At 41.0% G+C, this 27,890-nt stretch overlaps 3 protein-coding genes and 1 long non-coding RNA gene across 6 annotated transcripts in view; 2 read left to right on the plus strand and 2 right to left on the minus strand.

The window, feature by feature from the left end:
- Positions 1-27: 27 nt before the first annotated feature.
- Positions 28-13,752, plus strand: ndel1a (nudE neurodevelopment protein 1-like 1a). 2 transcript variants are annotated; one of them, XM_015962456.3, is made up of 11 exons: positions 28-143; positions 230-295; positions 519-651; positions 3,821-3,917; positions 4,457-4,610; positions 7,856-8,004; positions 8,744-8,880; positions 8,984-9,151; positions 10,432-10,526; positions 10,608-10,753; positions 12,894-13,752. In XM_015962456.3, the coding sequence occupies exons 4-11, from the start codon at positions 3,838-3,840 to the stop codon at positions 12,967-12,969; spliced, it is 1,005 nt and encodes a 334-aa protein (XP_015817942.3). In that variant the 5' UTR covers positions 28-143; positions 230-295; positions 519-651; positions 3,821-3,837; the 3' UTR covers positions 12,970-13,752. The 2 variants fall into 2 exon arrangements, with proteins under 2 accessions (XP_015817942.3, XP_054605378.2); XM_054749403.2 differs by having other exon boundaries at positions 12,897-13,752.
- A 350-nt stretch (positions 13,753-14,102) lies between these two features.
- On the minus strand, positions 14,103-14,829 carry LOC139063550 (uncharacterized). Its single transcript, XR_011516925.1, has 2 exons — positions 14,607-14,829; positions 14,103-14,444 (listed from the first exon to the last, which is right to left on the minus strand). It is a non-coding gene; the product is annotated as an uncharacterized lncRNA (long non-coding RNA).
- Positions 14,830-15,064: 235 nt separating this feature from the next.
- Positions 15,065-18,372, plus strand: armc7 (armadillo repeat containing 7). 2 transcript variants are annotated; one of them, XM_070545789.1, is made up of 4 exons: positions 15,065-15,165; positions 15,245-15,332; positions 17,330-17,473; positions 17,553-18,372. In XM_070545789.1, the coding sequence occupies exons 2-4, from the start codon at positions 15,245-15,247 to the stop codon at positions 17,891-17,893; spliced, it is 573 nt and encodes a 190-aa protein (XP_070401890.1). In that variant the 5' UTR covers positions 15,065-15,165; the 3' UTR covers positions 17,894-18,372. The 2 variants fall into 2 exon arrangements, with proteins under 2 accessions (XP_070401890.1, XP_070401889.1); XM_070545788.1 differs by having other exon boundaries at positions 15,078-15,170.
- A 592-nt stretch (positions 18,373-18,964) lies between these two features.
- acsf2 (acyl-CoA synthetase family member 2) overlaps positions 18,965-27,890 on the minus strand; it is a 32,706-nt gene continuing 23,780 nt past the window's right edge. The window contains exons 11-16 of the mRNA XM_015962452.3: positions 26,189-26,296; positions 25,875-26,026; positions 25,619-25,760; positions 20,604-20,714; positions 20,457-20,525; positions 18,965-19,446 (exon numbers count right to left, since the gene is read on the minus strand). Coding sequence (XP_015817938.3) covers positions 19,387-19,446; positions 20,457-20,525; positions 20,604-20,714; positions 25,619-25,760; positions 25,875-26,026; positions 26,189-26,296 — 642 coding nt within the window. The 3' untranslated portion in view covers positions 18,965-19,386. The remainder of the gene's footprint in view (positions 19,447-20,456; positions 20,526-20,603; positions 20,715-25,618; positions 25,761-25,874; positions 26,027-26,188; positions 26,297-27,890) is intronic.

Below are 27,890 nucleotides of genomic sequence, written 5' to 3' on the forward strand. Positions count from 1 at the left end.
TTTATTAAAGAGTTCGTAGTTGCATTAGGGGTGCGCTAGAAACCTTCTGGGGCACCGAAATTAATAACCACATATTTTATTTTTAAGCAGAAGAAATGTTAGTGTAGCCCGCTAACATTAAACACCAGTGCAGTATTAATTTTGTAGGTATAGTCGGTTTTTTTTTCTATTCGTTGTATTGGTCTTTAACTCAGAGTTTGATCTTTATTCATGTTGCTGTTTACAACAGGACGCAAGCGGATTAAACACAACAGTCTAATATGCGCAAAAAGTGTGCATCATTGAAACCTATGAGGTAAAACACAGCAGTGGAAAATCATTGTACAGATTTAAAAAAAACGTAGGTTTTTGTTTATTTTTCATCAATCGGATGTGTAACTTCCACCCTAGCCAAATCCTAAATACGCACATAATTTCTTCGAGGTATAAATTATTGTAGTATTACATCAGCTGTATCCTGTCATGCTCTCCTCCTTTACCAAACATCACTGTGATGATCATGTGTGTTTTTATTGTAGAGGACCTGAGGTTCCCATCCGGAGTGTGTTCTCCTTTAAATCCTGCTGAGCACAAGCCAGGCAGAGATAACCAGACAGCAGAGGACGGCCAGCCGCAGCAGCGAGCACGATGGACCGATAAACTGATGATCAGGTAGGAACGCCTTCATAATAATAACAACGTCTTTTACTTGGAGGAAACCGATAAGTAAGGTACAATGATGGAGGCTTTATGTTGGGGTTGTTTTCACACCCAGGTTGACAGCTGAGCTCCGGGAGGTCCTCCTGGTGTTCCTGCACAGCACACTCATTAATGTTAGAGATCAAATGTGTTACCTCTATTCAATCTGTCTTTATCGCGTTGTTTTATATTTATTTATATTTTCCCTATTCTGTGTATGTGTTTTGATGGATTACCAGGATCTGGGTCTGTGCCCAGCATGGTTAACAGGATATTGAAATGGAAATTATCACCAATCTGGGCGTTGATTTACACCACTACAACCTCTAGCAACCCACCACCTCCATCTAAACATACAAGAGAGTTGATTAAAACTTCACATTTTCATTAAACATATTTGTTTGAATGCTGTAAAGCATTCACACCATAGTGATCCTGTTTCTCTTTAGTCGGTTTATTATTCTGCTTCCGTACGTTTTTTTCGGCATTTAACTACTTCCACAATTCTTCAACTATTTACACATTTTTGGTATCAAAACGTTTGGTATTAAAATATTTTATACTTTTTGAGATATTCAGCTTTGTCTGCGATTTTTGGTCCCATTGAAATGAATGGGATTGCTCAATTTTCAGCTAAATCGTATCACTTTTATAGGTTAACTTTAACCTAGAGACTTCATTCAAGTTTCAACAAACTCTCAACGCTTTCAGCTATTACTGGTTAAAAATATTTTACATATCTATTACAGTTTTTCTAAAATCACAGGTAGAAGTTGAGGTACGGCTTGAGATTTTCAGAAAAAATCTCTAAAATTATAATGGGCAGAGATGGGAGCAGTGACCCTCCTTTGCTCCATTTCTAAATGGATTTACACGCCCACACATGTGAGACATCAAATCCATTGACTTGGCCTAAGGAATCCATCCATCCACATATAAATACACACATGCTTCTATCCATCCATCCATCCATCCAATAAACCATCTAACATCCATCCAACAATCCATCTGTCATTTCATTCATCCAACCATTCATCCATCCCATATCAAGTCTGAACATATGTTAATCTATCAGTTTCAAATATCAGCAAATGTTTCTAAATTCACAGTTCAGCCAATTGTAAAAATGTATCCATTAAACTATTCTCATTCAAATACCAAGTGTTTAACATTTTAAATTTCGCGTTTTTAATCAATGTTCAAAGATTAAAGTTTTCTGCTGTTTAGCATTTTTTGTCCATTCTTCACCTATATTCTGAGCTTTATTACACTTGTTGGTGATTTTTGCTTCTAAATCTTTAAATACATTCAGCTCATTTTGACAGTTTAGCTAGTTTCAGCTTCACTTCAGCTATTCAGCAGCTTCAGGAATCAGTTTCTGAATTCAGCATATGATGCTAATTTCACAGTTCAGCTAAATGTAAAAATTAAACTGTTAAACTAGTCCTACTAAAATATCAGGTGTTTAGACATTTTAGCTGTCCAGCTTTTTAAACAATGTTCACAGATTTCAGTTTTCTGCTGTTTAGGATTAGTTTTCTTGATTCTTCAATTACATTTTGTGCTTTATTTGCTTGTTGGTGCTTTCTGTTTTCACATCTTTCACTACATTCAGCTCATTTGCCAGTTTGGCTTAGTTTCAGCTTCACTTCAGCTATTCAACAACTTCAGCAATCAGTTACCAAATTTAGCATGAGCTGCTAATTTCACAGTTCAGCTAAATGTAAAGATTGAACTGTTAAACTTGTCCAACTGAAATAACAGGTGTTTAGACACTTTAGCTGTCCAGATTTTTTACAATGTTCACAGATTTCAGTTTTTTGCTTTTTAGGACTATTTTTCTCCAATCTTCACTTACTTTTTATGCTTTATTTGCCTCTGAATGATTTTTGCTTCTACATCTTTAAACACATTCAGCTCATTTAGACAATTTTGCATACCTTCAGCTTCAGCTTCAGTTCAGCTATTAAGCTGATTCAGCTAACAGTTTAAGCTATCCAGCATTCAAACAGCATTTCTGCAAGAAATGCAATTTATCTAGTAAATAAGTAATTTAACACATTGCAGCTATGAATTTGAATAGGGATTATAATTCATCTCCCCATTTCACAATTTTTTTTATATTGTAATATTCCTAGGGATATTTACTCTTGCGCTCATGGACGTAATTTTCACTTTAGAAGTGGGGGGGGGGGGACCGGGGGGGGGGGGGGGGGTCTTTACAGTATGTTCTAATGGGAAACGGGCTTCAACACGAGCTCAACCAGTGTCAATTTAATATAGTGTAATATTGTTTTTGAATGGTAAAAAGTGCAGGGGTCAAAACTTGACTTTGGAAAAAGTGGGGGGGGACATCTCCCCCCAAAATTACGTCCATGCTTGTGCTAATAAACATCTTTTCATTTTAATTATTCAATTAATTATAACCCAGGAGTTTCTCTGCTTATTAAGCTCAGGACATCCGTTAGTTTAGTTTTTATCATTTTGTTTTGCCAAAAGGTCAACCAAAACGAAAACTGGTTTCAGTTTAAGTGCTGACCTGAACTCTGTCCTCATACACCCCGACAGCCTAACAGTGGTGTTGGTAAATAATTTAGGTTTGAGCTACAAGGTCTTTACGCTGATAAATTGATTCATAAGATGGGTTCTATAATTCATCATGTTTATTTATTAATGTAAACTTGAAAAGGAAATAAACTGAAAGTAGCCTTGAGTGACTCACTGAGCTGTCCAACATTATTTCATACTTTTGGAAAGGCGTACACCAGACAGCTCAAATGTTGTCTGCTGTCTTGATATGAAATGTGTTTAGTTATACTGAACCGATGAAGCTTTAGAAGATAACTCTGTTCTGATATTAATATGTGTTATTTGTTGAAGATGGTGTTAGTGGGAGTTACAGGTTGAAATCTGACCACTCTGCTGTAGTCCAGAAACCTGAATGGAGTCTGAAAGGAGCTTTTATGACGAATAAAGTCATGTTTTGGTTTAATAATTCAACATCTGGGTACAGGTTTTATTAAGAGTACCAATGTGCAAATATTTACCTTAAAAGTTTAGATTAATGAACTTCTCTTTTTTAAATGAAAAATGTAATCTTCTTAACTTTTAGCTGATTTTATTTTCTAATGTCTTTCTGCAGATTCATTTGCCACTGAAATGGATATGATACCAAAATTCTCTTCAAAGGACGAGGAAATTGACTTCTGGAAGGCTCTTTCTCTCAAGTACAAGAAAGGGTGCGTTACTGTTTTGTGGATGTTACTTACTGGTTCAGCTCACTGAAATCATACAGCAGATAGAGTTTATGTCACTGAGGGGTAAAGCAGTGGATGTTTTTAGTAGTTTTCGAGACAATTGACATTTTGATCCTCATGTTTGGTCTGACTTTGGGATTTGATGGCTATCTTCAAACTACAAACCACACACATATATATTATATTATATTATATTTATTATATTATATTATATGATATTATATGATATTATATTATATTATATTATATTATATTATATTATATTATATTATATGACACGTGTGTTTGCAGCCTGTAGACAGACCTATTTTGAGAGGATGGAGTGTGTTTACATCAGTTTTGTGTTCAGCAGCGCTGTTTTTAGGCGACACAAATTGTGCTTTAGTTTGGGGAATTCTATGTGGGTCAGACCTCCTCTGGAATTAAAAAAGAAACAGCTGAAGAATTTCTTCCAGACTTGGGCTGTGACCTCCTTCTGTCCCAACGTGATGTCTAATGACTCCTGGTGTGTCTGCCCACAGCTGTGAGGAGGCTCAGGAGGAGCTGCTGGAGTTCCAGGAGGGGAGCCGAGAACTAGAGGCTGAGCTGGAAACTCAGCTGGGCCAGGCTGAGAATCGCATCAAAGACCTGCAGTCTGAAAACCACAGACTTAAACATGAGGTTGAAACACTCAAGGTAACTAGCAGAAGAAAAAAACTTTTCTTGCTCCTAACCTGGTCATATCCTTCTCTGGTAACACTTCACAATTAGGGTCCCTTTATTAACATTGCTGAGTTCATTATTAAGCATTAATAAACAAAGGGTCCCTTTATTAACAGTATCATTGTTGATAAATATTAAGTGTCCTTAAGGTTGCTTATAGTAATGCATTACAAAATATGGTTAAGCAGGTAAAACTTTATTTAATAGTTTATTATTGATTTATCCTAAAAAGAAAATATTTATTAGTAATTTATTATTTTTAAAAAATGTAAAACAATCATAAAATATTGAAGTTATTCGCAGTTTATTGAAATCTCTATTTTTTGTTTATATACAGCTGAGTTTGCTAACAAAGGTGGGTTATCTGAACAGCTGAATGGGAAAGGCAGTTTTAACGATGGATGTGAAACTCTTGTGGGTCTGATTTTACTGTTGGAGGCGTCACTGAACTAGTTCTGTTGATTAATAGTCCTGTTATTGGAGACGAAACTGGTAACCAGTGAAACACCAACCAGTGATCTTTGTCTGGTCTCACTGCTCTCCCATTCTGGCCATATATGGAACTAGGATTGCCATATACCATGAATAATTCATCAGGCTGTCTCATTCTCGTTCTCATCGTATAATTACTAAAAGAGAAGCAACAGATTTTGAGTCCATGTTTGAGGCTGAGTGACTCAGACCAGCAGCAGGAGGTTTCTCTGCTGAAGGCTGGGACGTTCAGGTTCTGCAGTCAGGGCTCCACACGTAAAGAGGTTTGTTTTCCTGGGTCAAGAAGGCTTTATGAAAACATGTTACTATTCTGCTTCATGATGAAGAATAATTACAACACTTCTGAGCCATTTTAGTAAAAAAATAACTAAAGAAAAGACTTTAAAAACACTGTTTTCCAAAAAGTTGCACCTTTTCTTTTGTAGTCAAATAAAAACAAGACATATCTTTCTTACACCAGCTTAAATCTGATGAAGTACCAAACTAACACAAATTATTTTTAAATTTATTGATAGAAATAGTCCTTTGAAATGTTTACATTGTAAGTTTTGTCTGAAGTCCAAACTGGAAAACGGCTCGTCTAATCCAGGAAATTTGGGGATTTTCATAATGAACACGTGAGACCATTTTCCAGCTGCTAAAAATGTTCAGATCATCTAGATCACCCACAAATCCAAACAAATTGTAGCATTAGCTGAACATTTTTGCTCTGATGGCTTGCCAGGCTACAGATCATCATGATTTACAATAATTTTGGGTTGTCATCTAGAAAATGAATCACAGTGGCCAGCGAGTTATTTCAACTTGGCAGTTTTGACCAATCCATCCATCCATTTTCATCCGCATATCTGGAGTCGAGTCGCGGGGGCAGTAGCCAAAGGCGAGAGGCCCAGACTTCCCTCTCCCCAGCCAATTGGGCCAGCTCCTCCGGGGGAATCCCAAGGTGTTCCCTGGCCAGGTGAGAGACATAGTCCCCCCACCGTGTCCTGGGTCTACCTTTAGGTCTCCTCCCGGTTGGACGTGCCCAGAAAACCTCACCAGGGAGGTGTCCAGGAGGCATCCTGACCAAATGCTCGAGCCACCTCAACTGGCTCCTCTCGATGTGGAGGAGCAGCGGGTCTACTCCGAGCCCCTCCCGAATGTCCGAGCTCCTCACCCTATCTCTAAGGCTGAGCCCAGCCACTCTTCAGAGAAAACTCATTTCGGCCGCTTGTATCCGCAATCTCATTCTTTCGGTCACTACCCAAAGTTCATGGCCATAGGTGAGGGAATGTAGATCGACCGGTAAATCGAGAGCACATCTTTACAGTATGTTCTAATGTGAAACAGGCTTCAACACAAACAGTTGTTTTCCACTTGGTCCTAGAGCTCAACCAGTGTCAATTTAATATAAAGTAATATTGTTTTTGGATGGTAAAAAGGGCAGGGGTCAAAACTTGACTTTGGAAAAAGTGGGGGGGACATGTCCCCCCCAAAAAAATTACGTCCATGGTCTCACCGAACTCCTCCCATGCCCGGGTTTTTGCCTCGGCGACCACCCGAGCTGCGTTCCGCTTGGACTGCTGGTACCCGTCAGCTGCCTTTGGAGTCCCACAGGCCAAAAAGACCTGATAGGACTCTTTCTTCAGCTTGGCAGCATCCCTAACCGCCGGTGTCCACCAGCAGGTTTGGGGGTTGCCACCACGACAGGCACTGACGATCCTGCAACCACAGCTCCGGTTGGCCGCCTCAACAAAGTAGGCACGAAACAGGGTCCATTCAGACTCAATGTCCCCCGCCTCCCCCGGAACATTTTGGACGTTCTGTCGGAGGTGGGAATTGAAGCTCCTTCTGACAGGAGACACTGCCAGACATTCCCAGCAGACCCTTGTGATACGTTTGGGCCTGCCTGGTCTGACCGGCTTCCTCCCCCACCATCTGAGCCAACTCACCACCAGGTAGTGGTCAGTTGACAGCTCTGCCCCTCTCTTCACCCGAGTGTCCAAGACATGCGGCCGCAGGTCAGATGAAACAACAACAAAGTCAATCATCGAGCTGCGGCCTAAGGTATCCTGGTGCCAAGAGCACATATGGACACCTTTATGTCTGAACATGGTGTTCATTATGGACAATCCATGACTGGCACACAAGTCCAATAACAAAACACCACTCGAATTCAGATCAGGGGGGCCGTTCCTCCCAACCACACCTCTCCAGGTCTCACTGTCACATTGCTCACGTGAGCGTTGAAGTCCCCCAGCAGAACGAGGGAGTCACCAGAAGGAGGGGTTTCCTGTTCTTTAGTTAAGAGGCTTCATATCTGTTCAAATGCGACTTTAAAGCAGAGGTGTCCAGTCCTGGTGCTTGAAGGACACATAGGTTTGTGGTACATTTTTAAACACAGAGAGCAGCTCCAGATCCCTGCATCCAGTTTTCTCCATGCTGGTAATTGTGAATGAAACTAAAAGCAGGAAGGAATGTTTGGGGTCACACACCCATTCATCAGCAGATATAGGTCAGACTCAAACAGCGTGTGGTTTTATTGAGTCAATCGTCTGGGAGCTGACTGGTAAATGGGTCAGCTGCTGTGTGGGGAAAGCACAATGAGGCAGAGCTGAACATGGATGGAGGTGACAAGCTGATAAATCATTCTCCTGAAAATCACAGTTCTTGTGCTTGTTGGTTGAAATAAGTACCTTACAGCCCCTCTGTGTTCCTCCCGTTCTCTATCGCCTCCTCCTTCTCAGGAGAAACTGGAGCATCAGTACTCCCAGAGCTACAAGCAGATCTCCGTTCTGGAGGACGACCTTGGACAAACACGCAGCATCAAGGAGCAGCTCCACAAATATGTCAGAGAGCTTGAGCAGTCCAACGATGACTTGGAGAGAGCAAAGAGGTGTGTGCATGTCATGCTTCATCATCTCAACCGAATGATTAGCATTTATTTTTATTTACAATGTTCAAATCTTTACTTAACCATATAATACAAAGCGTTCAAACCTGATCTCATTATTCTATTTTTGTATCCTTTACAAAATGTTTATGCTAGTGGAAATTATTTCCTGCTATTAAATAAAACCAACAGTCAGCGAAAGTCTAGTGATGAGTTTCATTAGCTTTTTAATGCTGGTTAGAGTATTTCTGTCTGAACAGATAGCGATCATAGAGTTAGAACATGCTTTATAGTACACTCTACACAAAGCAGTAGTCATAATACGCTCAGATTTTGGGTGCTGACTGATGATCAGCTGATCTTTAAAAATCATACACCCAGAACACACCACCCATTTCCAGCTGTGGCCTTTGGTCATCTCCCACCTCCACCATACTGCAGTGTTCTAACTGGTCTCTCAGCTGGTGCTGTGAAACTTCAGTAAATGGTCAGTCAGCCTAAAAGTGCAGGCATCACTCCAGTAATTAAAGGAGTGTTAGCTAGCAGTGCCTACACCACGCTCCAGACTCTTCTGTTTTGTTCCATGAAGGTCAAATGACCTATCTAGTACTAGCAGATCTATCTTCTAGAAACTCCCATCAGTGTATTGGTTGTTGGCTTGAATTAGACCAGAGTAAATCTCCCCGTTGCTTCATTTAGAAGTACTGATGACCTTGATAATAAGTGTTAACCTTTTCCTCAGGGCCACCATTGTGTCTCTGGAGAACTTTGAGCAGCGTCTGAACCAGGCCATTGAGAGGAACGCCTTCCTGGAGAGCGAGCTGGATGAGAAGGAGTCTCTTCTGGTCTCAGTGCAACGATTAAAGGATGAAGCCAGAGGTGACTAAAAACCACAAAAGATATACGCTGTCACTCAGCAGCTTCCTGTTTCATCTGCTTCTCCTGTGTCCTCCATTGATTTTAAATAGTTTTATTTCGTCAGATTTGCGTCAAGAGCTGGCGGTGCGTGAGCGGCAGTCCGATGTGAGCAGGATGTCTGCTCCGAGCTCGCCCACACAGGACGACGTGAAGATGGACTCTGCTGTCTCTGTCTCTCTCCCCGCTACCCCCCTGAGCAAAGGTCTGGACAACGCCTTCACCAGCCAGACAGGTATAGCTGCAGCGTCGCCTCATCTGACTGCATCTTTTATCTCATCATAAATTCTTAGACTTGTTTTGTGTTTGGCAGGTTTTTCAGAACTTTTTACATATCGCTTAAGTATTAGTTTTTCTGTATACCGTAAATCCTCTAATACAGGCCCGGGCCTTTATTTGGCTCAAGCTCATCAAGCTCCAGATAAATAAATACAAATAAAAGACAGAAAACATTAAAGGAAATGAGCCGACATGAACGATCGCGTGTTAAATTAGTTTTTGAGGTGGCGACACCTGATTTGATAATGTTACTGTGGCCGTGCTCAGGACGCAGATCTACCTACCGACCGCAAAAACAGCGGAGCGCTCGCTGCTTGGTGGCCGCATCAGTGATCGGTGCGTCACTGGAGGACAAGGTGATGCGCCCCGCTCCACAGCAGTGAAACACATCAGGCGCAAATAAAAGACAGAAAACATTAAAGGAAATGAGCCGACATGAACGATCGCGTGTCAGTACCGACGCTCTGGCACAGCTCGTTGCCCCCCCTGAGCGCAGGAGCTTGTCACCTGCTGACAGCAGGCTGCTGTCTTTTCAGAGGGCTGCATCTTGCCGGTCATTATCACGTGACAGCGACTAGTCGATGACAGGCATAAAAAGTCACTATAGTGAAGTTGACATGTTCATACAACCCCTACTGCTCCCCAGTGTTCTGCAGCATAATCAGCACGTTCTCTTTGAACTTGAAATGAAATTTTCGCCTCCTCTTCCTCTCCGCACGGTTAAAGTTACCCTCGCGGTCTATCACTGGCAAATCAAAAGTGAGACGGATGACACAACCGCCCCCCGTACTTGCTTGTTACCACATTCCACCCGGCCACAATAAAATACCGGCCATTATTCACCTCTGCCGACTCCAACACCGGCCAAAATATGATACCCGGCTGTCAATTGAATACAGGCCAGTATTAGAGGATTTACGGTAACTAACTTTGTCTGGGTTTAAAAGCCTTTTTCATGGGTGAGTTTCTAAATATGATTAACCTACAATAAAATTTCCAACTGAAAAGTATAAATGAAAAAAGTATTGGACAGTTTAATGAGTCCGTGTGAAAGCACCGCCACCAGATGTCCTTTCTCTTGAATTTAGATTCAGATTTGATCACTTCCTAAAATTTAATAACGCTGATGTTGCTGTAATGTATCAGAGTTTATGAAGCACAATAAATAAAGATTATCAAACACAGCAACAGATTTGATTAAAATGAATGTCTATATTTTTGCTGGGTTCCCCTCAGTGTTGTCTGCTGGCTACGGCAGCAACTGTCCTCTGACTCCTTCTGCCAGAATCTCAGCTCTGAACATAGTCAATGATTTACTCCAGAAGGTTGGGGTGAGTCTGTCCTCCTTCCTGTTGCACGTCTGTGTTTCCTTCGTGGTGAAACTCACCTCCACATGTCCGCTGTCCTGACAGGCTCTGGAGTCCAAGCTCGCTGCCTGCAAGAACTTTGCCAGGGAGCAGAAATCCCGGAAGGCGTACGCTCTTGACAACAGCAACGTGCTGAACGCAAACACAGCTGGCTGCTCGCAAGCGCTCCATACGTCCTATTTCAACAAAGCGTGAGTGCATCATAAACACAACATGCCACTGGTTCATAGATGGTGTTGTGCATGAGGAGACTCTCAGACAGTTATGCCTTTTGTTCTAGCAGAAATGAGAGGGTCATGTTCCCTGTGTGGATTCTGGGTAACCACATCAACTCTGTGAGTCTGGGTGCGTTTAGGTGCATTCTGCTGATTTTGATGTAGCAAATCCTAACTGTGGCATAGATGGACTGATCAGTGGTGGTAGTCTTTGTCTACTAATGAGAGCTCTTTTAAACTTTACATCTAACAGTAAGTTTCTTCACAAAGTCAGGAAAGTTTGCAACATGTGTTCCAAAAATAAAGTTTTATTTTTTGGCTGTAATCTATCATTTCATCTGTGGGACAAAAGGTTTTAGAGGGGAGAGCTGCAGCTAATCTAAACCATGTTTAAGGCATGAGATGTTTGTTTATACACCAAAAATATGTAAGTATATAGTTTTTAAAGACTGAGACGAGTTTGATCACTTCCAGGTAAATGTATCTTCTCACCAGTTAATGTGAATCCTCACAGGCAGCAGGTCACTATTATGACTTCTAGTTGTTTCAGGAGGCTTCTCAAAGGCAGACGAATGTCCAAGCTGTCCTCTGGTCAAGCAGCATGATGTTTTCGAATCAGAATAAGGACTTGCGTCTTAGGTTATTGAACCGGGTTTGGACTCTGTTACAGAAACACATCAGACCAGTGAAAATAGCTCTTCAACAGAGACTTAAACATGATGTTCCGCACCACGTCTGTTAACCCAGGTTCTTCTATCCACCTGCATCCGCACCAGTTTCTACAGCCAGCTTCTCACTGGACTGCCGCTGTTTTCCTAAATGTCTGGACACATTTGTGTATTTCTATCTGTGGAGGAGACATTGTTGGAAGGGTCTGCCAAGATGTGGAAAATAAAATGAGACACAATTAAAACACTTTGTCACTAAATAGTAAGAAAAAAAAGCACAACTGTTAGAATTTGTTTACCATCACATCACATGCTCCACATGACCTGGTTGTTTTGTGTCTCCAACCGGTTTCGACCAGTCAGACCAGTGAGATACTGGTTTTAGTGAGTAAAGCTGGAGGAGTTTGCATGTTTGTGTTTCTGCTGTTTGATAAAACCAGCTGAACCAGTCTGACTCCAGTTTCAACATTTATTTCAACAAACGTCATTTTTATTGTTACATGTCTCATGCAGCTCCCAGACAGACCTGAGATCAGCCAGAGTAGTTGCAGATATGAAAACAGGTCAAGGGTGAAAAAGATGAGGGTGGGTGTTGGTCTGTGCCCCCCAAGGTCTCTGCAGGAGTAAACCCTTACCCTCACCCTGGCTGGAGGGGGAGTGACTGTGTTTTCCACGCTGATGTTCAGGTTTAAAGACTTTGGCTGAACCTGACCAGAAGCGTCCTCCAGAACAAACTTTAAAACGCTTCTGACCAATGTTTGCATGTGTGTGCGTGTGTGTGTTATGCTCCTTGTGTTTTTTATATGGAACTTGAAACTAGTTGATGTGCTGCTTTTATATTTTGTTGTTCAGCTCTCCTGTTGTGTCACTCGTAAGTCGCTTTGGACAAAAGCGTCTGCTAAATACATAAACATAAAGTGCTACACAAATAAAATGGCATGGTACCTATTTACCTTCAGAAAGAAACATAAGATTGAAAAGTAAACTGTTAAAAGATTTGTGAAGATGACATACTTTATTTATTCTGTAATAAATGAATATTTGGGTGCTTTGTGGACCTGCTCAGTGGCCTAGTGGTAGAGTGTCCGCCCTCAGATTGGGAGATCAGGGTTCGATTCCTGGTCGGGTCAGACCAAAGACTGTGAAAAAATGGGACCCAATGCCTCCCTGCTTGGCACTCAGCATTAAGGGTTGGATTGGGGGGTTAAACCACCAAATGGTTCCCGTGTGCGGCTGTGTCTGCAGCTCACCGCTTCCCCAGGGGATGGGTCAAATGCGGAGAACAAATTTCTCACACACACCTGTGTCTGTGACAACTAATGGGACTTTAACTTTATACAGTTTGAAGCAATCTAAATACGCATGAGGGGAAGTGGGTTCTGGGTGGGTTCAGCTTTTCGAGGCCTTGTGGTCATTTTGTTTAAAGTTGCTGTCTGATGTCATTGCAGCAGGACCATGAGTGGGCTGAAGGTCATCACCGCCCCTCCGGCCTCCTCTCCTGGTCCGGTTCCCCTCGCTGTGTGACCCGGTTTGGTCATTCTGCTCAGAAGCAAAGAGGGAACACAAAACTGTACATCTTAAGCATCTTCTGTGTCCTCCTCTGACACCATCTGTTGTTCTGACCCCACTCCTGCTGCATCACCAGTCGTTTGTGTTCTAGATGTTTCTGTATCAGCTGTTTGCTCTCCGGTGTTAAAAGCCTTTCTGCTCGTGCTTTATTCAAGAATTCACCTGAATTGTCTTGCCCCAAAGGGGATTAAATATGCAACTAGTGTTGGAAGTTTTGATGAAACTGTCAGAAGTAAAAATGCTTTTTTTTTTAGGTCTTTTCTCACATTTTTGTTTAGCTTTAACATCAGATTAAATATCCTGTTTTTTGCAGAGTGGAAGGGCAAATAAAAACAGGCTTTTTAGATGTTGGTGACGTGTTGAATATTCTGCAGAGCCTCACAAGTGAATATTTAAACAACCTGGTTTTAGATGAGTTTGACTTTTCACTGTTACCGTGTGACTCTAGAAACCGATTTCAATGGTGTTGGGAAAGTCTCTGTAGCAACAATTTGGTTTCTGAACTGTGTGACAAAGATTTTATGGGTCATATTGATCAATTTGTTATTAATGTTCACACCTGTTGACCATCAAGCTACTATTTAGCTGAACTTTCTAAATGTGTTACCAATTATTACAACTTCATTCCTCAATTGTATTGTGAGTCACATCTTTTTGTTATTTTAAGTGCAATATGAATTATTGTTTGTTTTGTTTATGTCTTTATTGCATGCACCAATAAAAGATGTGATTGAAGTCTTTATTGAATTTTATTTGTTTGTAATGGGAGTTTAAACTTTAGCATATTAATTTGAGCTGAACTGAGATTAAAACTTCAAAATCTTCTCTAACCTCTCCATTATGAAGTTAAAATTTATATCTCAGACTTGATACACCTTAATGACAAAATACAAGTCCTGATACTTTGGTTTTAATTCAACCCTGATAAAAAAAAAAATCGTTTATCCAGTAATATTTTTCTCCCACTGTTTCTGTTTGGCTTAGGGGTTTAGTCTGTTTTTCCCAGATAGTAAGTACATTTTATTTATATAACACCCATCACAGACAGTAATCACAAAGATAAAAAAAACAAGACAAATTAAAGATGATTCGAGTTAAAAATAAGGCTATTTATGTAGATGGTGGTTAATTCTGCTCCCGCTTGACCAACACGAGTGTCAAAATTTAAAAGCGTGGTTCCTGCTCAGCTGAACTTCCATCCAGTCTTATAATTTACTGATTTACTGGATGACTGTAATGTCTGATGGCCTGTAAAGCATCAGTCGTCTGCAAAAAGTTCATATGTTCAGTCACTTCCTGTCTGTTGCTGCTTCTTCTTCTCCACCAGCTCTTTCTGTTTCTCCCTCCTCTCCAGGACTTCCATCATCCTGGCATAGTTGCGTTCTCGCTCCTGGGCCTTGAGCTCAACCACGTCTTCAAGGAACCTGTGTCTGCATAAACGACAAGCAAATATGTTTACGATTTGCTGCTAACTCATAGTATTTAATATTTTTGCTTCAGTCTCCAATGACAGTTTCACCGTCACACCGGTGTTACAGTGAAATGTGTTGTGCGTGTGTTTCTTTTACGCAGTTAGCAAAGCTCAGTTTCACCTGTTAATGAAAATAGTGGCGAGTCCAACCAGCAGAGTTCCGAACAAAATGGGTTTGGCGAGGCGCTTTCTCGCGGACAGCCGGTGGTGATTCATTGTTGCTGTTTTACTTAAATAAACAAAGCGACATAGCGTTTTTGTTAAGCTGACCTCCCGCAACGTGCGTTATGTGCTGTTGTACGAGCACATAAACACAAACACACCTTCTGCTCCTTAACTTCCGCTCAGCTGCCGGTGTTGTATCAATCTCTGTACACCATTTAAAATGTGTTTCCTCATCGGCTCGCGTAGCTCTCGCGTATTTCATTGCACAATTGTGACAGCAATGCTAGCATTTATAACGTTATAGGCGAGTTTATAGCAACGATGTTACGATTTCGTGTAGCTAAAAATGCGTTACTCTTTAAATCATGCGAAAGTGAACGGGGAACACATCTTCACGGACAAACAAGTTTTGATAAAACAGCGGAACAAATATCTACTTGCGCAGTTTTTCCGAACACTTATGAGCCGCGGACCCATACGTGAAATGAAAACAACCTCTGAATCAGCTATGAACGGTCAAGTAACTTAAACATCAGCATAATCTGATATCTGTGTGAATTTTATTTGAAGTGTTAAATGTGTTTTTGCTAAAAGATGAAGAGAAATGAGTCAGCTGAAGCGCCTGAACGGTTTGAATATTTACAGACGCTGGTTACTGAATTTCAGGACACTGACAGTGAAGGTAGGAATAACCTTTGATCTGTGTTCTACAAAGTTAAAATAAAAACCGTTTTAAAACGAACACGTAGACTCTCAACACCCTCAGTTTAGATGCATGCTATTATTTATTAGTGATGGGAATGGCTCAGCTCACCAGAAAGAGCCGGCTCTTTCGGCTCCCAAATGGCTCCTCAGATTTTCTGTTTCGTAGAGTACATTTATAACCAAAATAATGCAAAACTATATGTAAAATTATTTACTAATGTAAAAAAAAATGCAATATATCAAATATTTATAATTTCTATGGATTTAATAACTGAACACTTTAAGAAATTGTCACTTTCCGACTGCTGGCGCTCATTTTCTCACCGTCTTCATCACACTCTCCTCTCTATCTCGCTCACCTTTTTCCTCCTCATTCCCTCTCGTCTACCTCCACCTGCATGTGCTCTGCTGTGTGTCTGAGTCTGATTCTCCCTCTTCCCCGTCCCTACTGCTCTGTGTGTGGACAGTCTGGTCACACAGTTACACATGTTGACCAATCGCCTGTAGCGTTCACCAAAGCAAGAGGGGAGGGGGGAGGGGAGGGGACGGCTCCCAATGATGAGCCGGCTCCCGTTGTTCACTTCAAAGAGCCGACTCTTAGAGCCGGTTCGTTCGGACTGACACATCACTATTATTTATATCGTTAGAGGGCTTTTTCAGAAGCCGTTGTTCAGTCGAAAACTGTACTCTCCATCAGTATATTTATTTGAAGTGAGAGAAAAAAAATCGTCAAAAGAACATTTGTATATATGTTAGACCAGTTTTTATCCATTGCAATAGGAGAAAGGCTGACTATCAGCATTAGAATTGTGTTCAGAAGACAAAAAGATCACAAATACATGCAAATGACTTCATGAAGTTAAAATTTTTCGAAAAAGAATCTGTAAACATGACTAAATCAGGTAGAAGTGAACAAATACATCAAATAAGCTGTAATTCTAAGCAGCGTTTTAAGTTTTATTCTGAAAGTGTATCGTTGTGACATGAAATAAATGTAAGCTTAGTATTTGGAAACCAAAAAGTGACGTTATTTAACCAAATTCTGATTGTTCATTCTACATGTTAGTTCACTTTGAGATTACTGCCATAAGTAAACATTTTCTGTTGGATTTTACCGCAGAAAGCTGCTTGTTTTTATTTTTAAAAAAACGGTGTTAAAAATAAGTAGCCAGATAATGTGATGAATTAAATAATGCGCTAGTTCCACATCCATCCATCCAGTTGTAAATATCTACACTGGCTGCCATTAAACTATAGAAACGATTACTAAGTGCTACTGCTAGTTTATAAATGAGGCCAAAATACATGTTGGATCTCCTTCCTGTATATATACACCCAGCAGGGCTCTGAGATCCTTAGGAAACAGTCAGCTGGTAGAACCTCGGGTCAGAACCAAACAGGGTGAAGCTGCTTTTAGCTACTATGCTGCTCACAGATGGAATCAGCTTCTTTATGACCTGAAATGTGCCCCAACTCTAGTAACTTTTAAGTCAAAATGGAAGACTTTCATGCATTCATCAGCCTTTGAAGGATTATTTCTCATGCTGTACCTTCTGCGCTCAGTCTTTAACTTTGTCTTTTATTTTATTTCTTACATTTAATTTTATTAGAGTATTTAAAATTTGAATTTAAAAGCTGCTGTTTTACGTCGTCACGTTGATTTTAATCTTTTATGATCATGCTGGTCATGCACCTGGAAAGTACATTGAATAGCTTCAGTGTATGAAATGTGCTACACAAATAAAGCTGCCTCGCCTTTCTAGTTTACAGACAAATCTTATTTTTATACTGTCAGCTCCACATTTGAGCCTGAAGGGTGTTTTGATGTGAAAGTAAAAAGCGCCCCCTGTGGTATAAATGTGTACTGTTTCTGTGCTGCAGCCTCTGTTTATCATTGTTTGTAATGAGCTGGTGTAAGGTGAATTAGTGGATGTAGGTATCTCTGTTTGTTTCATTACTTTTTCTCTTTATCAGAGGCAAAGGAGCAGGTTCTGGCAAATCTAGCCAACTTTGCATATGACCCAAAGAACATGGAGTACCTGAGGGAGCTGCAGGTTCCTGACCTGTTCCTGGACATGTTGACCGAAGAGAATGAGAACTTTGTGGAGTTTGGGATGGGTGAGCATCTCTCCAACTAAAACAGTAAATCATGTTTGTTTATGTAAAAATCATCTAAACTCAAATATTGTGTTGACAGGGGGTCTGTGTAACCTCAGTATGGACCCTGGATGCAGAGACATCATCTTGGAGAACGATGGGATCAGCTTGATCACAAACCACCTGTCAAACCGGAGGGAGGAGACGGTGCTGTCTGCCGTCACCACCCTGATGAACCTCACCACACCAGCGACCTGCTCTCAGATCACAGAGCCAGGGATCGTTCAGTGCATGCTGCGCTTCTCACTCGCAGAGAGCCCCCGTCTGCGCAACCTGGCCTCGGTCTTCCTGCAGGACTGCTGCAGCCAGGAGCAGGTGAGACAGGCTGAGCTGCAGATGCAGGGGGTGCAGACGGCCATCGGGATCCCGCTGCCTGAATAGAGACAAACATGTCCTCATTTGTGTCCAAATCAGCGGTCACGTTTGAAGGCCCAACTGCAGAACGCTGCTGAAAGGGACCTGAGTGAAGCTGTGGGCAGAATGTGCGAGTCTCTGGAGGCGGGTGAAGTCAGGGTGGTGTTCAGTCTTTCACACCAAAGTGGCAAACACCTCAGAGCTGGTGTCTGAGCACAGAGGTGGGGCAGGAAAAAGACAAACAGTCATCATAAAGTCCATGCAGGAGCACACGGTGTTTGTTCACATAAAGATTTCCCATCATGGATTCCCAGCTGGCTTCCTGCCTTTTCCTTCAGAGTGAATCTGAAAGTTACACCCTTTAAGTCTTTAAATGATTTGTTATTCTGTCATCTTAATAGTGACAGATTATTTTATGTTTTAACATCTTTCTGAAAAATGTCAGAGTTCCGTTTATTTTTCCACCATTTGCCATCAGACTGAATTAAAACTTAAGCTTTGTTCAATTCCATCTCCTGTCCTGTTTTTAATTAATCCCAAGTATTAATTACATTGGTTTGCCTGGGTCATTGTTCCTAATTAAGACAAGTGGAACAAAATATAAAACAAAAAGTTGTTTATGTACAAATAAGTTCAAGCTCAAAGTTTATTTTCCTAAAAAAAAAAAAAAAAGTTGAAATGATTTCCAAATCCATCAGGAGCAGATACAGGTGGAGCTTTTCAGCCAACCCCTCCTCTTGGCCCGTCCTGCAAGGATACCGTGTCCTAAAGCATTCGATACAAACCCCAAAAATGTCAAATAAAAATGCAAAACAAACTTTGAGGTTTCGTTAAAAGCCAGGAGCTGCGTTTGTTTTAGGAGCTAATTCTGGGTCGAGTCCTTCAGGTCTAGACAGGAGCCGACACCCGATCCGGCAGCGCGGCGTCACGCCATCCACTCAGGAAATTCTTTACAGCTTTCAGCGTGTCTGCAGCACAGACTCATTTAAAAGGGTTTCATCAAAATAAATGACATTTCAAGGCCGCGAGAGGCGTGCACCTGCTACCAGCAGGAATAAAACTTCATTCTGTCCTCCCGTAAGGAGAAACGCCCACATCTGCTTTTAATCAAGTCAAAGTTTAATCAAGTTGATATAAAAAAAGAGTTTTGAGCAATTAAGACTTTTTAATAATATGCTTTTCTATTAAAAATACAAAAACGTCACATTTGAAGGTCAGGATTTAAACTTCACATGAATCAGTGTTACTTTCCATCTTCCCTCTGTGAGGTATTCCATCTTCGAGGGCGATGCAAGTTCGTTATTTAATTAAAAAGTTTTATTTCTGAATATTTTCAATAAGAAATTTCCACTGTGTTTAAAACAGCAGGAATTTGTTTTAATCAACTAGAGACCTGCAGCATGCCGTTAAAGTCACTTCTCCAGATGCTTTAAGATGGTTGTCCGAATTTAAATGGGAGTTTCTGTCATAAAACGTGATTATTTTCTGATTACAGTCACTGAATTCATGTGTGAAGTCTTTCATTTCCTCTTCAGCCCCAGCTGCTTTTCAGCTTCTTCGCGGAGTTTGTGCTTCTGGATCTGATCAGGGAAGGAGGAAAAAATATTGATGTTTAACAGTTCTTTTTGAACATAACACCAGTTAAAACGCAAATCTCTGTTCATTCATAGTGGAATTAAGTTCAATATTTATCATTTCTGCAACAAGCAAAAGCTCTGGCACACAAGCTGATCTCGCTGCTTTCCAGAATAAATAATCTGTTTAAAATGAAAAAAAAAAAACTGTAAATTTGCTGACAGAGGTCTGCTTTAGGTCACAAACTTATCAACAGCCCCATTTCATGACGCTGCCACCACCATGCTTCACCATAGGAATGACCGCATGAACAGCTAGCATTTTCAGGTTATGGTCACACCTAAAGTACCACAATACTGCACAATGTATGTCATGTTCAAACAGTCCTTTAAGTCAAAAGAGTGCTTATATACTAGATATTATAGGAGGAACATGTTTACAGCTACTAAATGAACACGTTTAATACTGACTATGTGTTATTTCCTGGTTGATTTGATTTCTAGCATTTATATTTAATAATTTGTATTAATATGCATATTCTAATGTATTTTAACGGTGAATCCTCAAGGCGGAGGAGGCTTCACATTAATAACGTGGACCTGAGTTATGTCTCAACCTCAAGAGAAGATGCTGAGTCCTTTGGTCCACTTGTCACGATCATCTGATTTTTGCATCTAAAGTCTTCTAATTACTTGAGAAATATGATAATGAGACTTTTGATTAGTACAAGTAACAGATCTCTGGTGTGAGAAGCTGGAGGCAGCAAATAGTTAAAATTTCTCTCGTCAGTTTCAGCTTTGGCCATTATGAAGGACTCGTAATTTGAAGGTCTGGATTTATCTGATTTCCTAATGAGGCTGGGGGAGGACAAGGTGCATGGCAGCTAACAGCAGAGCTGTTCCGTTAATCCAAATGGATTTTATTCTAAGATTAACCTCATGACAGTCTAGAACCAGAGGAGAGCTGGTGTTTCTAATTCTGGGTCCGCTTTTATTCTGTCGGATGTTCTAGTCACCTTTCCAGTAATGGTGACCGGGTAGTCAGTCACAAACAGAACGTAACGAGGAATCTTGAAATGAGAGATCTGAAAGAAGCAGAAAACAAAATGCTGAACGTGATCCAATCGGACACAAAAAGAACAAGAACCAGAAAGAGAACCCACCTGTCCTTTACAGAAAGCCTTGATTTCCTCAGGAGACGACTCTTGACCATCCACCAACTTGATGCAGGCACAGACCTCCTCACCCATCCGGACATCCTCCACTCCGACAACCTGAAGAGCAGACAGAAATATCTCAAATAGGGTTCCTGACTAGCATACAGCGACAGACTAAGCTACGTTTGACTTGTAGTTCTGTGGAATCTTTTAAACACAGATTCCTTCTTCACAAAACAACAAAAACGGTAATTTGCAAATAGATATAAAATAATCATTCATCTGAAATTGGGACCGTGACTACATTTTGACCTCTTATGGTGGCCTAATAGGATATTACAACTGAACATGTGAAAAACATTGAATTAGCATGTCAGCTCCTTCAGAATAATGTTGAAAAACATCAAATTTATTCCGGGTTTTTAAAGGTGTGGTTCATTTGTTTAATCAATACATTTGCAGTGGTCTCGTAGGAACGAATGCCTTGTAAGTCGTACTCTGGGTACAAAAAGCCCTGATGCGCCTGTTTCAGGATCTAGACAGAGGAGAGCTTAAGGGCCAGAATATCCTCTTAACTTTGCACTGGTGCAGGCAGTAGGCTGCGTCTTTGTCTACATACTAGCTGCAAAATGGCACTGCACTCCATGTAGTACTGACAGTTTGTGGGTACAACCAAAAATAAACATGGCGTCAATAGAAGAGATCAGTAACTGGTTAATTTTGAGTTCACGACAGAAAAAAAGTCAGCAGCGGTACTGTAGATGGTATGAAAAACTTCTAAACCATGGTGAGTGTGTCTCACTCGTTTTGTCAACTCCACCTACTGGATACAGTATATTGCAGCATTCGGACGCATTGTGTTAATTTTGGTGCTTCAAATCGACGCAAGTCGCTCGGCAGCCATTTTAAACATGCGTAGCTACGCGAACTTAAACAGCAAGTATATTCCAGGCCTAATATGCCAGGATTTGGAGTCCTATTTCCTGATATTTGGACATCTCGCCTTAAATCAGATAACAACACAACTCTGACTCTGTTTACTTTGCAATGTGGATGTTTTATTTCCACAAGTAACTCAAGCCTGGAGGAGTTCTGCCGTGTGGTGGAGTTGCTAATGATAACAGTTAGCTTCTAATAGCCAAGATGCTGTCTGCCGTTTTCTGGATGCTAAACCAAAAACAGCCTACCCCACAGTGAGTCGATGTATGAGTCCATGAATGTTAAGTGACAGTGTGACGTAGATCTGTCAGGATTTTCTAATTCTAGAGTTTCACCGTCTATTTTCTATCAGAAGCTAATGCAGGAGATAGGTGCTGGAGAATTTTTTCATGCTCAGCCTGCCCTTTTATTTACCATTTATATTCTTCCACTGGGACTAATCTTTAGGAAGTTCAACATTAACTTTCATCTTTATGCGGACGACTGCCAGATTTATGTTCCCTTGAAGACTTTTACCTCCATCCAGCCGCTCCTTGATTGCCTGAGTGAGGTTAAAGACTGGCTGGCAGCAAATTTTCTGCTGCTGAATGATTTTAAGACCGAGTTTATTGTTTTTACTCCTAATGGCTCGTCTTCCTGCGCTCCTGATTTTTATGCTCTTCCTTTTAAAATTAGTCAAACAATTGTTTATCTTGGAATTAAAATGGACGTGGCTCTAAAAATGGACCCTCATGTTAATCACATGATTAAATCATGTTTTTATCAGCTGAGATGTCTTTCCAAACTAAATCCCATTCTGAATCGGCGCCACCTCGAGACAACCATTCACGCTTTCATCACCTCGAGGTTGGACTACTCCAATGCAATTCTGTTTGGCATTTCAAAGCCACATTATCTCGCCTTCAGCAAGATTTCTGACTAATACTGGCCGTCGGCAGCACATCACTCCAATTTTAGCCAGACTTCACTGGCTTCCTGTGCACTGTCTTATACGTTTTAAAATTTTATCGTTTGTTTTTAAGGCGTTGAATGGCATAGCAACACCTTACATATCCGAGTTACTCACTCCTTATGTGCCGGGCAGGACTCTCCGTTCAGGTGACCTACACCTACTACAGATTCCCCGTCTACGCTGCAAAACCCGTGGTGAACGAGCTTTTTCTGTCTGCGCTCCGAAACTCTGGAATGATCTCCCGTTGAATATCAGACTCTCCTCCTCCATTGGGGGTTTTTAAGTCTCACTTAAAGACGTACTTTTATTCCCTTGCTTTTACTGCCTAGCTATTTTATCTAAGTTTATTTACACTATTCTTTTACTGATTTTATTGACTTCTCTTCTTCAGTTCTTTGTGCTATGCTCTAGCTGTTTTATTCTTTTATATTATTCTTTTAACCTTATATGTTTTTACCCCTGTACAGCACTTTGGTCAGCTCACATGCTGTTTTTAAATGTGCTCTATCAAATAAATGGAATGGAAAAACTCAGTGACCGATTAAAATCAGAAATAATCATTCAAAAAAATGTTTTTTCAGTGAACTACAACTTTAAACTTCAGTCAAATCAAATTCAGGCACTTCCAGGGTCAATCTTCTATCACATTAAAGTGTTGATCTATACATAAACTAGCAGTTTATATATGTTAAACAATCATTTCACTTCTTTATCATAAAAACAACATTTTAATCGACTAGAAACAATCTCATTTAGCTTCAAGCCTTTTTAATCTGTTTTGACTTAACATTTTATCTTAACCCATACTGTCTGGGATTAATAAAACATGCAAATAATGATTATTGATTGTATTTTTGTTGTTATGGACTTTTGAGCATTAAAAACAAAATCAAGTAAAACCTTGAAGATATAGAATAGAATAGAATAAATCTTTATTGTCACTGTTGCAAGAACAATGAAAGGCAGTTTGGCATCTCTCCATGTATATGCGGTACACCGTAAAAGAAGAGATAAAATAACAAATATTTACTAAAAGGAAGAATTATGTATTTCAAAAAGAAGTGGTGTATTGAACATTGAGCTGGGGTTGGGGGGAGGGCTGTTGCTAAAACCATAATAAATAAGGTTGTAATAACTACAGTTAAAAGATAAAAATGTTGGTTGCATTGCACATAGAAATACAATTTGTAAATATCAATAAGGTGCAGTGTCCATGTCCATGAGTGTCGGGGGAGCAGTTAATCAGGGTGGAGGTAGAGCACGTTTAACAGCCTGTGGGTAAAAGCTCCTATTGAGTCAGTTTGATTTTGTCCTGATTGACCTGTAGCGTTTACCAGAGAGAAGGGGGAAGAAAAGTGAATGTCCAGGGTGCAAGGGGTCCTTGATAATGATGCTGCATGGTCTTCTGCTGAAGTATGCAAGCATAGATGTCACTGAGAGGGGTTAGTAAGGTGCCAATCGTTCACTCTACCACCCGCTGCAGCTTCCTCTTGTCCTCTTCGGTGCAGCAGTTGAACAAGAATGTGCAGCAGTAAGTCAGAAGACTCTCAATGGTGGAGCAGTAGAAGTTAACTAGCAGTCTCTGGGGTAGTTGGGTCGGACACAGTTTCCTGAGAAAGTACAGCCTTTGTTGTGCTTTCTCTACCTGGTGGGAGATGTTTGTGGACCAGGTAAGGCCGGCCAAGATGCGGACTCTGAGGAACTTGAAGCTTTCTACCCTTTCTACCTCCTCCCCATCAACGTAGATGGCAGAGTGCTTAGTTTGTTTTGTTCTTCTGAAGTTGAATACCTTCTCCTTGGTCTTGGCTGTGTTCAGGTGCAGGTTGTTGTCGTCACACCACTGCTTCAGCTGCTGAACCTCCTCTTTGTAGGCTGATTCACGGTCATCATCGATCAGTCCTATGACGGTGGTGTCGTCAGCAAACTTTATAATGGTGTTACTGGTATGGATTGGAGAGCAGTCGTGGGTGAAGAGTGAGTATAAGAGAGGACTAAGGACACACCCTTGTGGGACTCCTACATTCAGAATGAAGGTGGAGGTCTGAACTCACATTCTGATGTTCTGGGGTCTGTTGCTCAGGAAGTCCAATATCCAGGTGCACAGTGAGCTGCTGAGTCCTATATATACCTTGGATATAAACTTTGAACATTTCTGGCCTTTTCAGGGAACTTCGAGCACCGACGCGACGGTGGCACAGGAGTCAAATGCTCGCCCTGTAATCGGGAGGTTGCAGGTTCGAGCCTCGCTCAGTCTGTTGTTGTCATTGTGTCGTTGGGCAAGACACTTAACCCTCCTTGCCTGCTGGTGGTGGTCAAAGGGACCAGCAGTGTCTGTGTACAGCAGACTCGCCTCTGTCAGTGTGCCCCAGGGCAGCTGTGGCTACAATGTAGCTCATCATCACCAAAGGTGACAGATCATTTGCTGCTGTGGCCCCCAAAAGCACCTTCAAATCCACTTCTTATGGTTTAGGAATGATTTCAGTAGACTTTAGAGTTTTGATACTTGGACTGCAGTGTTTCCTGAGAGCTGATGGGGACTAAATGTTGTAAAGCGCCTTGGGGGGGTCCATGACTCTAGAAGGTGCTATATCAAATACAGGCCATTTACCCGTAAGAGCCCTGTTCTTGTCTTAATGGAATAACAGCTTTGCTCATTTAGTGTGTAATGCATTATATTCACCGATCACAATTTTATAACTTGTTAAAACAAAATTTAAACCATTTTGTTACTTAACAGTATTTTTAATTTTAATCTGTCATTAACTTGTGAAACTTTGGAGCCTTAAGGAAAAACTGCACATTTTATTTTATTTTATTTTAAGGTTTGTTAAACAGCGAAGTCTATCTGTTAAACCAAAAGTGGGATCATTTTGAACAGGAAGAAAGTTTCCCTTAAACCCAAAGAACAAGCCGTTTCTTATATATGTGGAGCCAAACATTGACGTAAACAGAAATTAATCTGAAAAATTAAGAAAGAACAGGGATAGCGGCTGGTTATACGTTTTAAGCCTCGCCCCTCCATGAAAACTCACAGGACTATTTCCAGACTAAAAATAAAAATAATTCTAATTCTGTTCTACTACCATTTTCACCACAGCTGGCACCATTTCAGACATTTTTTTTAGCTCACCTGTGCCTCCTTCACTTTGGGGTGTGTGTGTAGAAACTGTTCAATCTCGGCCGGGTAAACGTTCTCTCCTCCTCTGATGATCATGTCTTTACTTCTGCCGTCAATTTTGAGGTAGCTGTACGCGTCCATGCTGCCGATGTCGCTGGATGAAACAATAATTACAACTGCTTCATCAAAATCTTTAGGGACATTTGTTCTTACAGTTGCAGAATGAAATATCACATTTTCACTGGCTATGAAATATTGAAGGCCTCACCCAGTTTTGTACCAGCCGTCTTTAGTGATGCACTCGCTGGTTTTACACGGGTCGCCCCAGTACTCCAACATCACACAGTACCCTCGGACCATGATCTCCCCCTTCATCCCCAGAGGAAGCACCTCTCCAGTAGTAGGATCCACAATTTTAGCCTGTAGAGGAAAACAAACAGTTTTATCACAGTTTATGAATCAATAAAAAAAATCCAACATATTGCTTTCAAAAACATCACAACTATAATTTGAGGATGTTTTTGCACAGAAGAGGATGTTGCGGTCTCAGTGTCTGAACATCTGATTAAAGGATAGGTGTACCTCCAGGTGCTCCATGATGTAGCCGACTGTTTCACACTTCCTCTCCATGTTGTCCAACGGGGAGGCGAGGAACGTCACTGGGCTGTTCTCTGTGGTTCCATAACCAATCTGTCAACAACACCAACAACATGAAGAGATCAACAGGAAGAAAGAGCCATAGATAATGTTTTTCTGAATAGATCCCCATTTCAGTTTTGCTTTGAACCCCTCAACTGGACGAAGGAGATGGCCGACCCTCCAGATTCTGGTTTCAGTTGTTATTCTTCAGTTTCTTTAATTTTCAGTAATTATCACTTACTAAAAAGCTCTTGACAAACCCCTTGTGAAGATATTTTGATTTTCAGTAAAATACATTATAAAAAGCAAGGGACCTTTATTTGTAAAGCACTTTTCATACACAGAGGCAATTCAATGTGCTTTACATTTATTTAGCAAGAATAGCACAATCATGACAGCACAATTAAAATACACAAATAAATTTAAATCAAATTAATTTCAGATTTAAGAATCCGTTAAAGTGCAGAAGGTGCAGCACAAACAAATGGTAAATGGTCTGTATTTGTTTTGCACCTTCTTAGGGTTCTACAACCCCCAAGTCGCTTTACAACAGAATCAGTCATTCACCCATTCACACCCTGGTGGTAATGAGCTACGATGTAGCCACAGCTGCCCCGGAGCACACTGACAAAGGCCTGCTGTCCCACAAGAAACATTCATTCAAAGGCTGATGAATACATAAAGTTTTCAATTTTGATTTAAAAGTTACTGGAGTTGGGGCACATTTGAGGTCATGAGGAAACTGATTCCATCTGAGTCCCATTCTGTCCCGCTCTGAACTAGAAACAGTTCTCCACACCTTCATCTCCTCACGCTTAGACTACTGAAACTCTCTTTTCACGTGTCTGAGCAGAACCTCCCTGAACCGTCTAAAGGTGGTTCAGAATGCCTGTGCTCGGCTTCTGACCAAGTCCTCCAAACACACCCACATCACCCCGCTTCTCCTCCAGCTTCACTGGCTGCCAGTCAACTTCAGGGTTCATTTCAAGATCCTGGTTCTGGTCTTTAGGGCCTTACATGGACAAGCACCATCTTACATTGGTGATCTTCTCAGTCCCTACACCCCCAGCAGGTCCCTGAGGTCCAGTGACCAAAGCCTACTGGTTGTGCAGCACCAGGCTAAAGACCAAAGGTGACAGATCATTTGCTGCTGTAGCCCCTAAACTCTGGACCTCTCTCCCCCTGAGCCTGAGATCAGTGGACTCAGTGGTCTCCTTTAAAAATCAGCTGAAAACTCACCTGTTCAAGCTGGTTTCATGTGACCTTCATCACCCTCTCCTTATTCTGCTCTTTCAACCTATTCTGCCCTTCCCCGGGATCCACTGATTTCTCTTTCCCTTTCCTTAATTTCTTGATATTTTTTCTCAATTGAACATATTTGAAATATTTTTTAATATCTTTTTTATATTTTAAATTTTTGTTTTTGTGAAGCGCCTCGTGATTTCTATTTTGAGAGACACTCTCGCATGTCCACCCTTGTGCCCATCAGTTGCGCATTCTAGTCCATGGGTGCAAGTCCAGAAGTGGTCCACGCCCCTTTTGCACCCCTGATCCGCACTTTCTATTTGCCTGTCTTTCTTGTTCTTAAATCTAAACACTGGTTACCAGTTAACTCCAGAATTTATGTCAAAGTGCTTCTACTAGT

Source organism: Nothobranchius furzeri, chromosome 16, assembly GCF_043380555.1.
Source record: "Nothobranchius furzeri strain GRZ-AD chromosome 16, NfurGRZ-RIMD1, whole genome shotgun sequence".
Taxonomy (NCBI): Eukaryota; Metazoa; Chordata; class Actinopteri; order Cyprinodontiformes; family Nothobranchiidae; genus Nothobranchius; species Nothobranchius furzeri.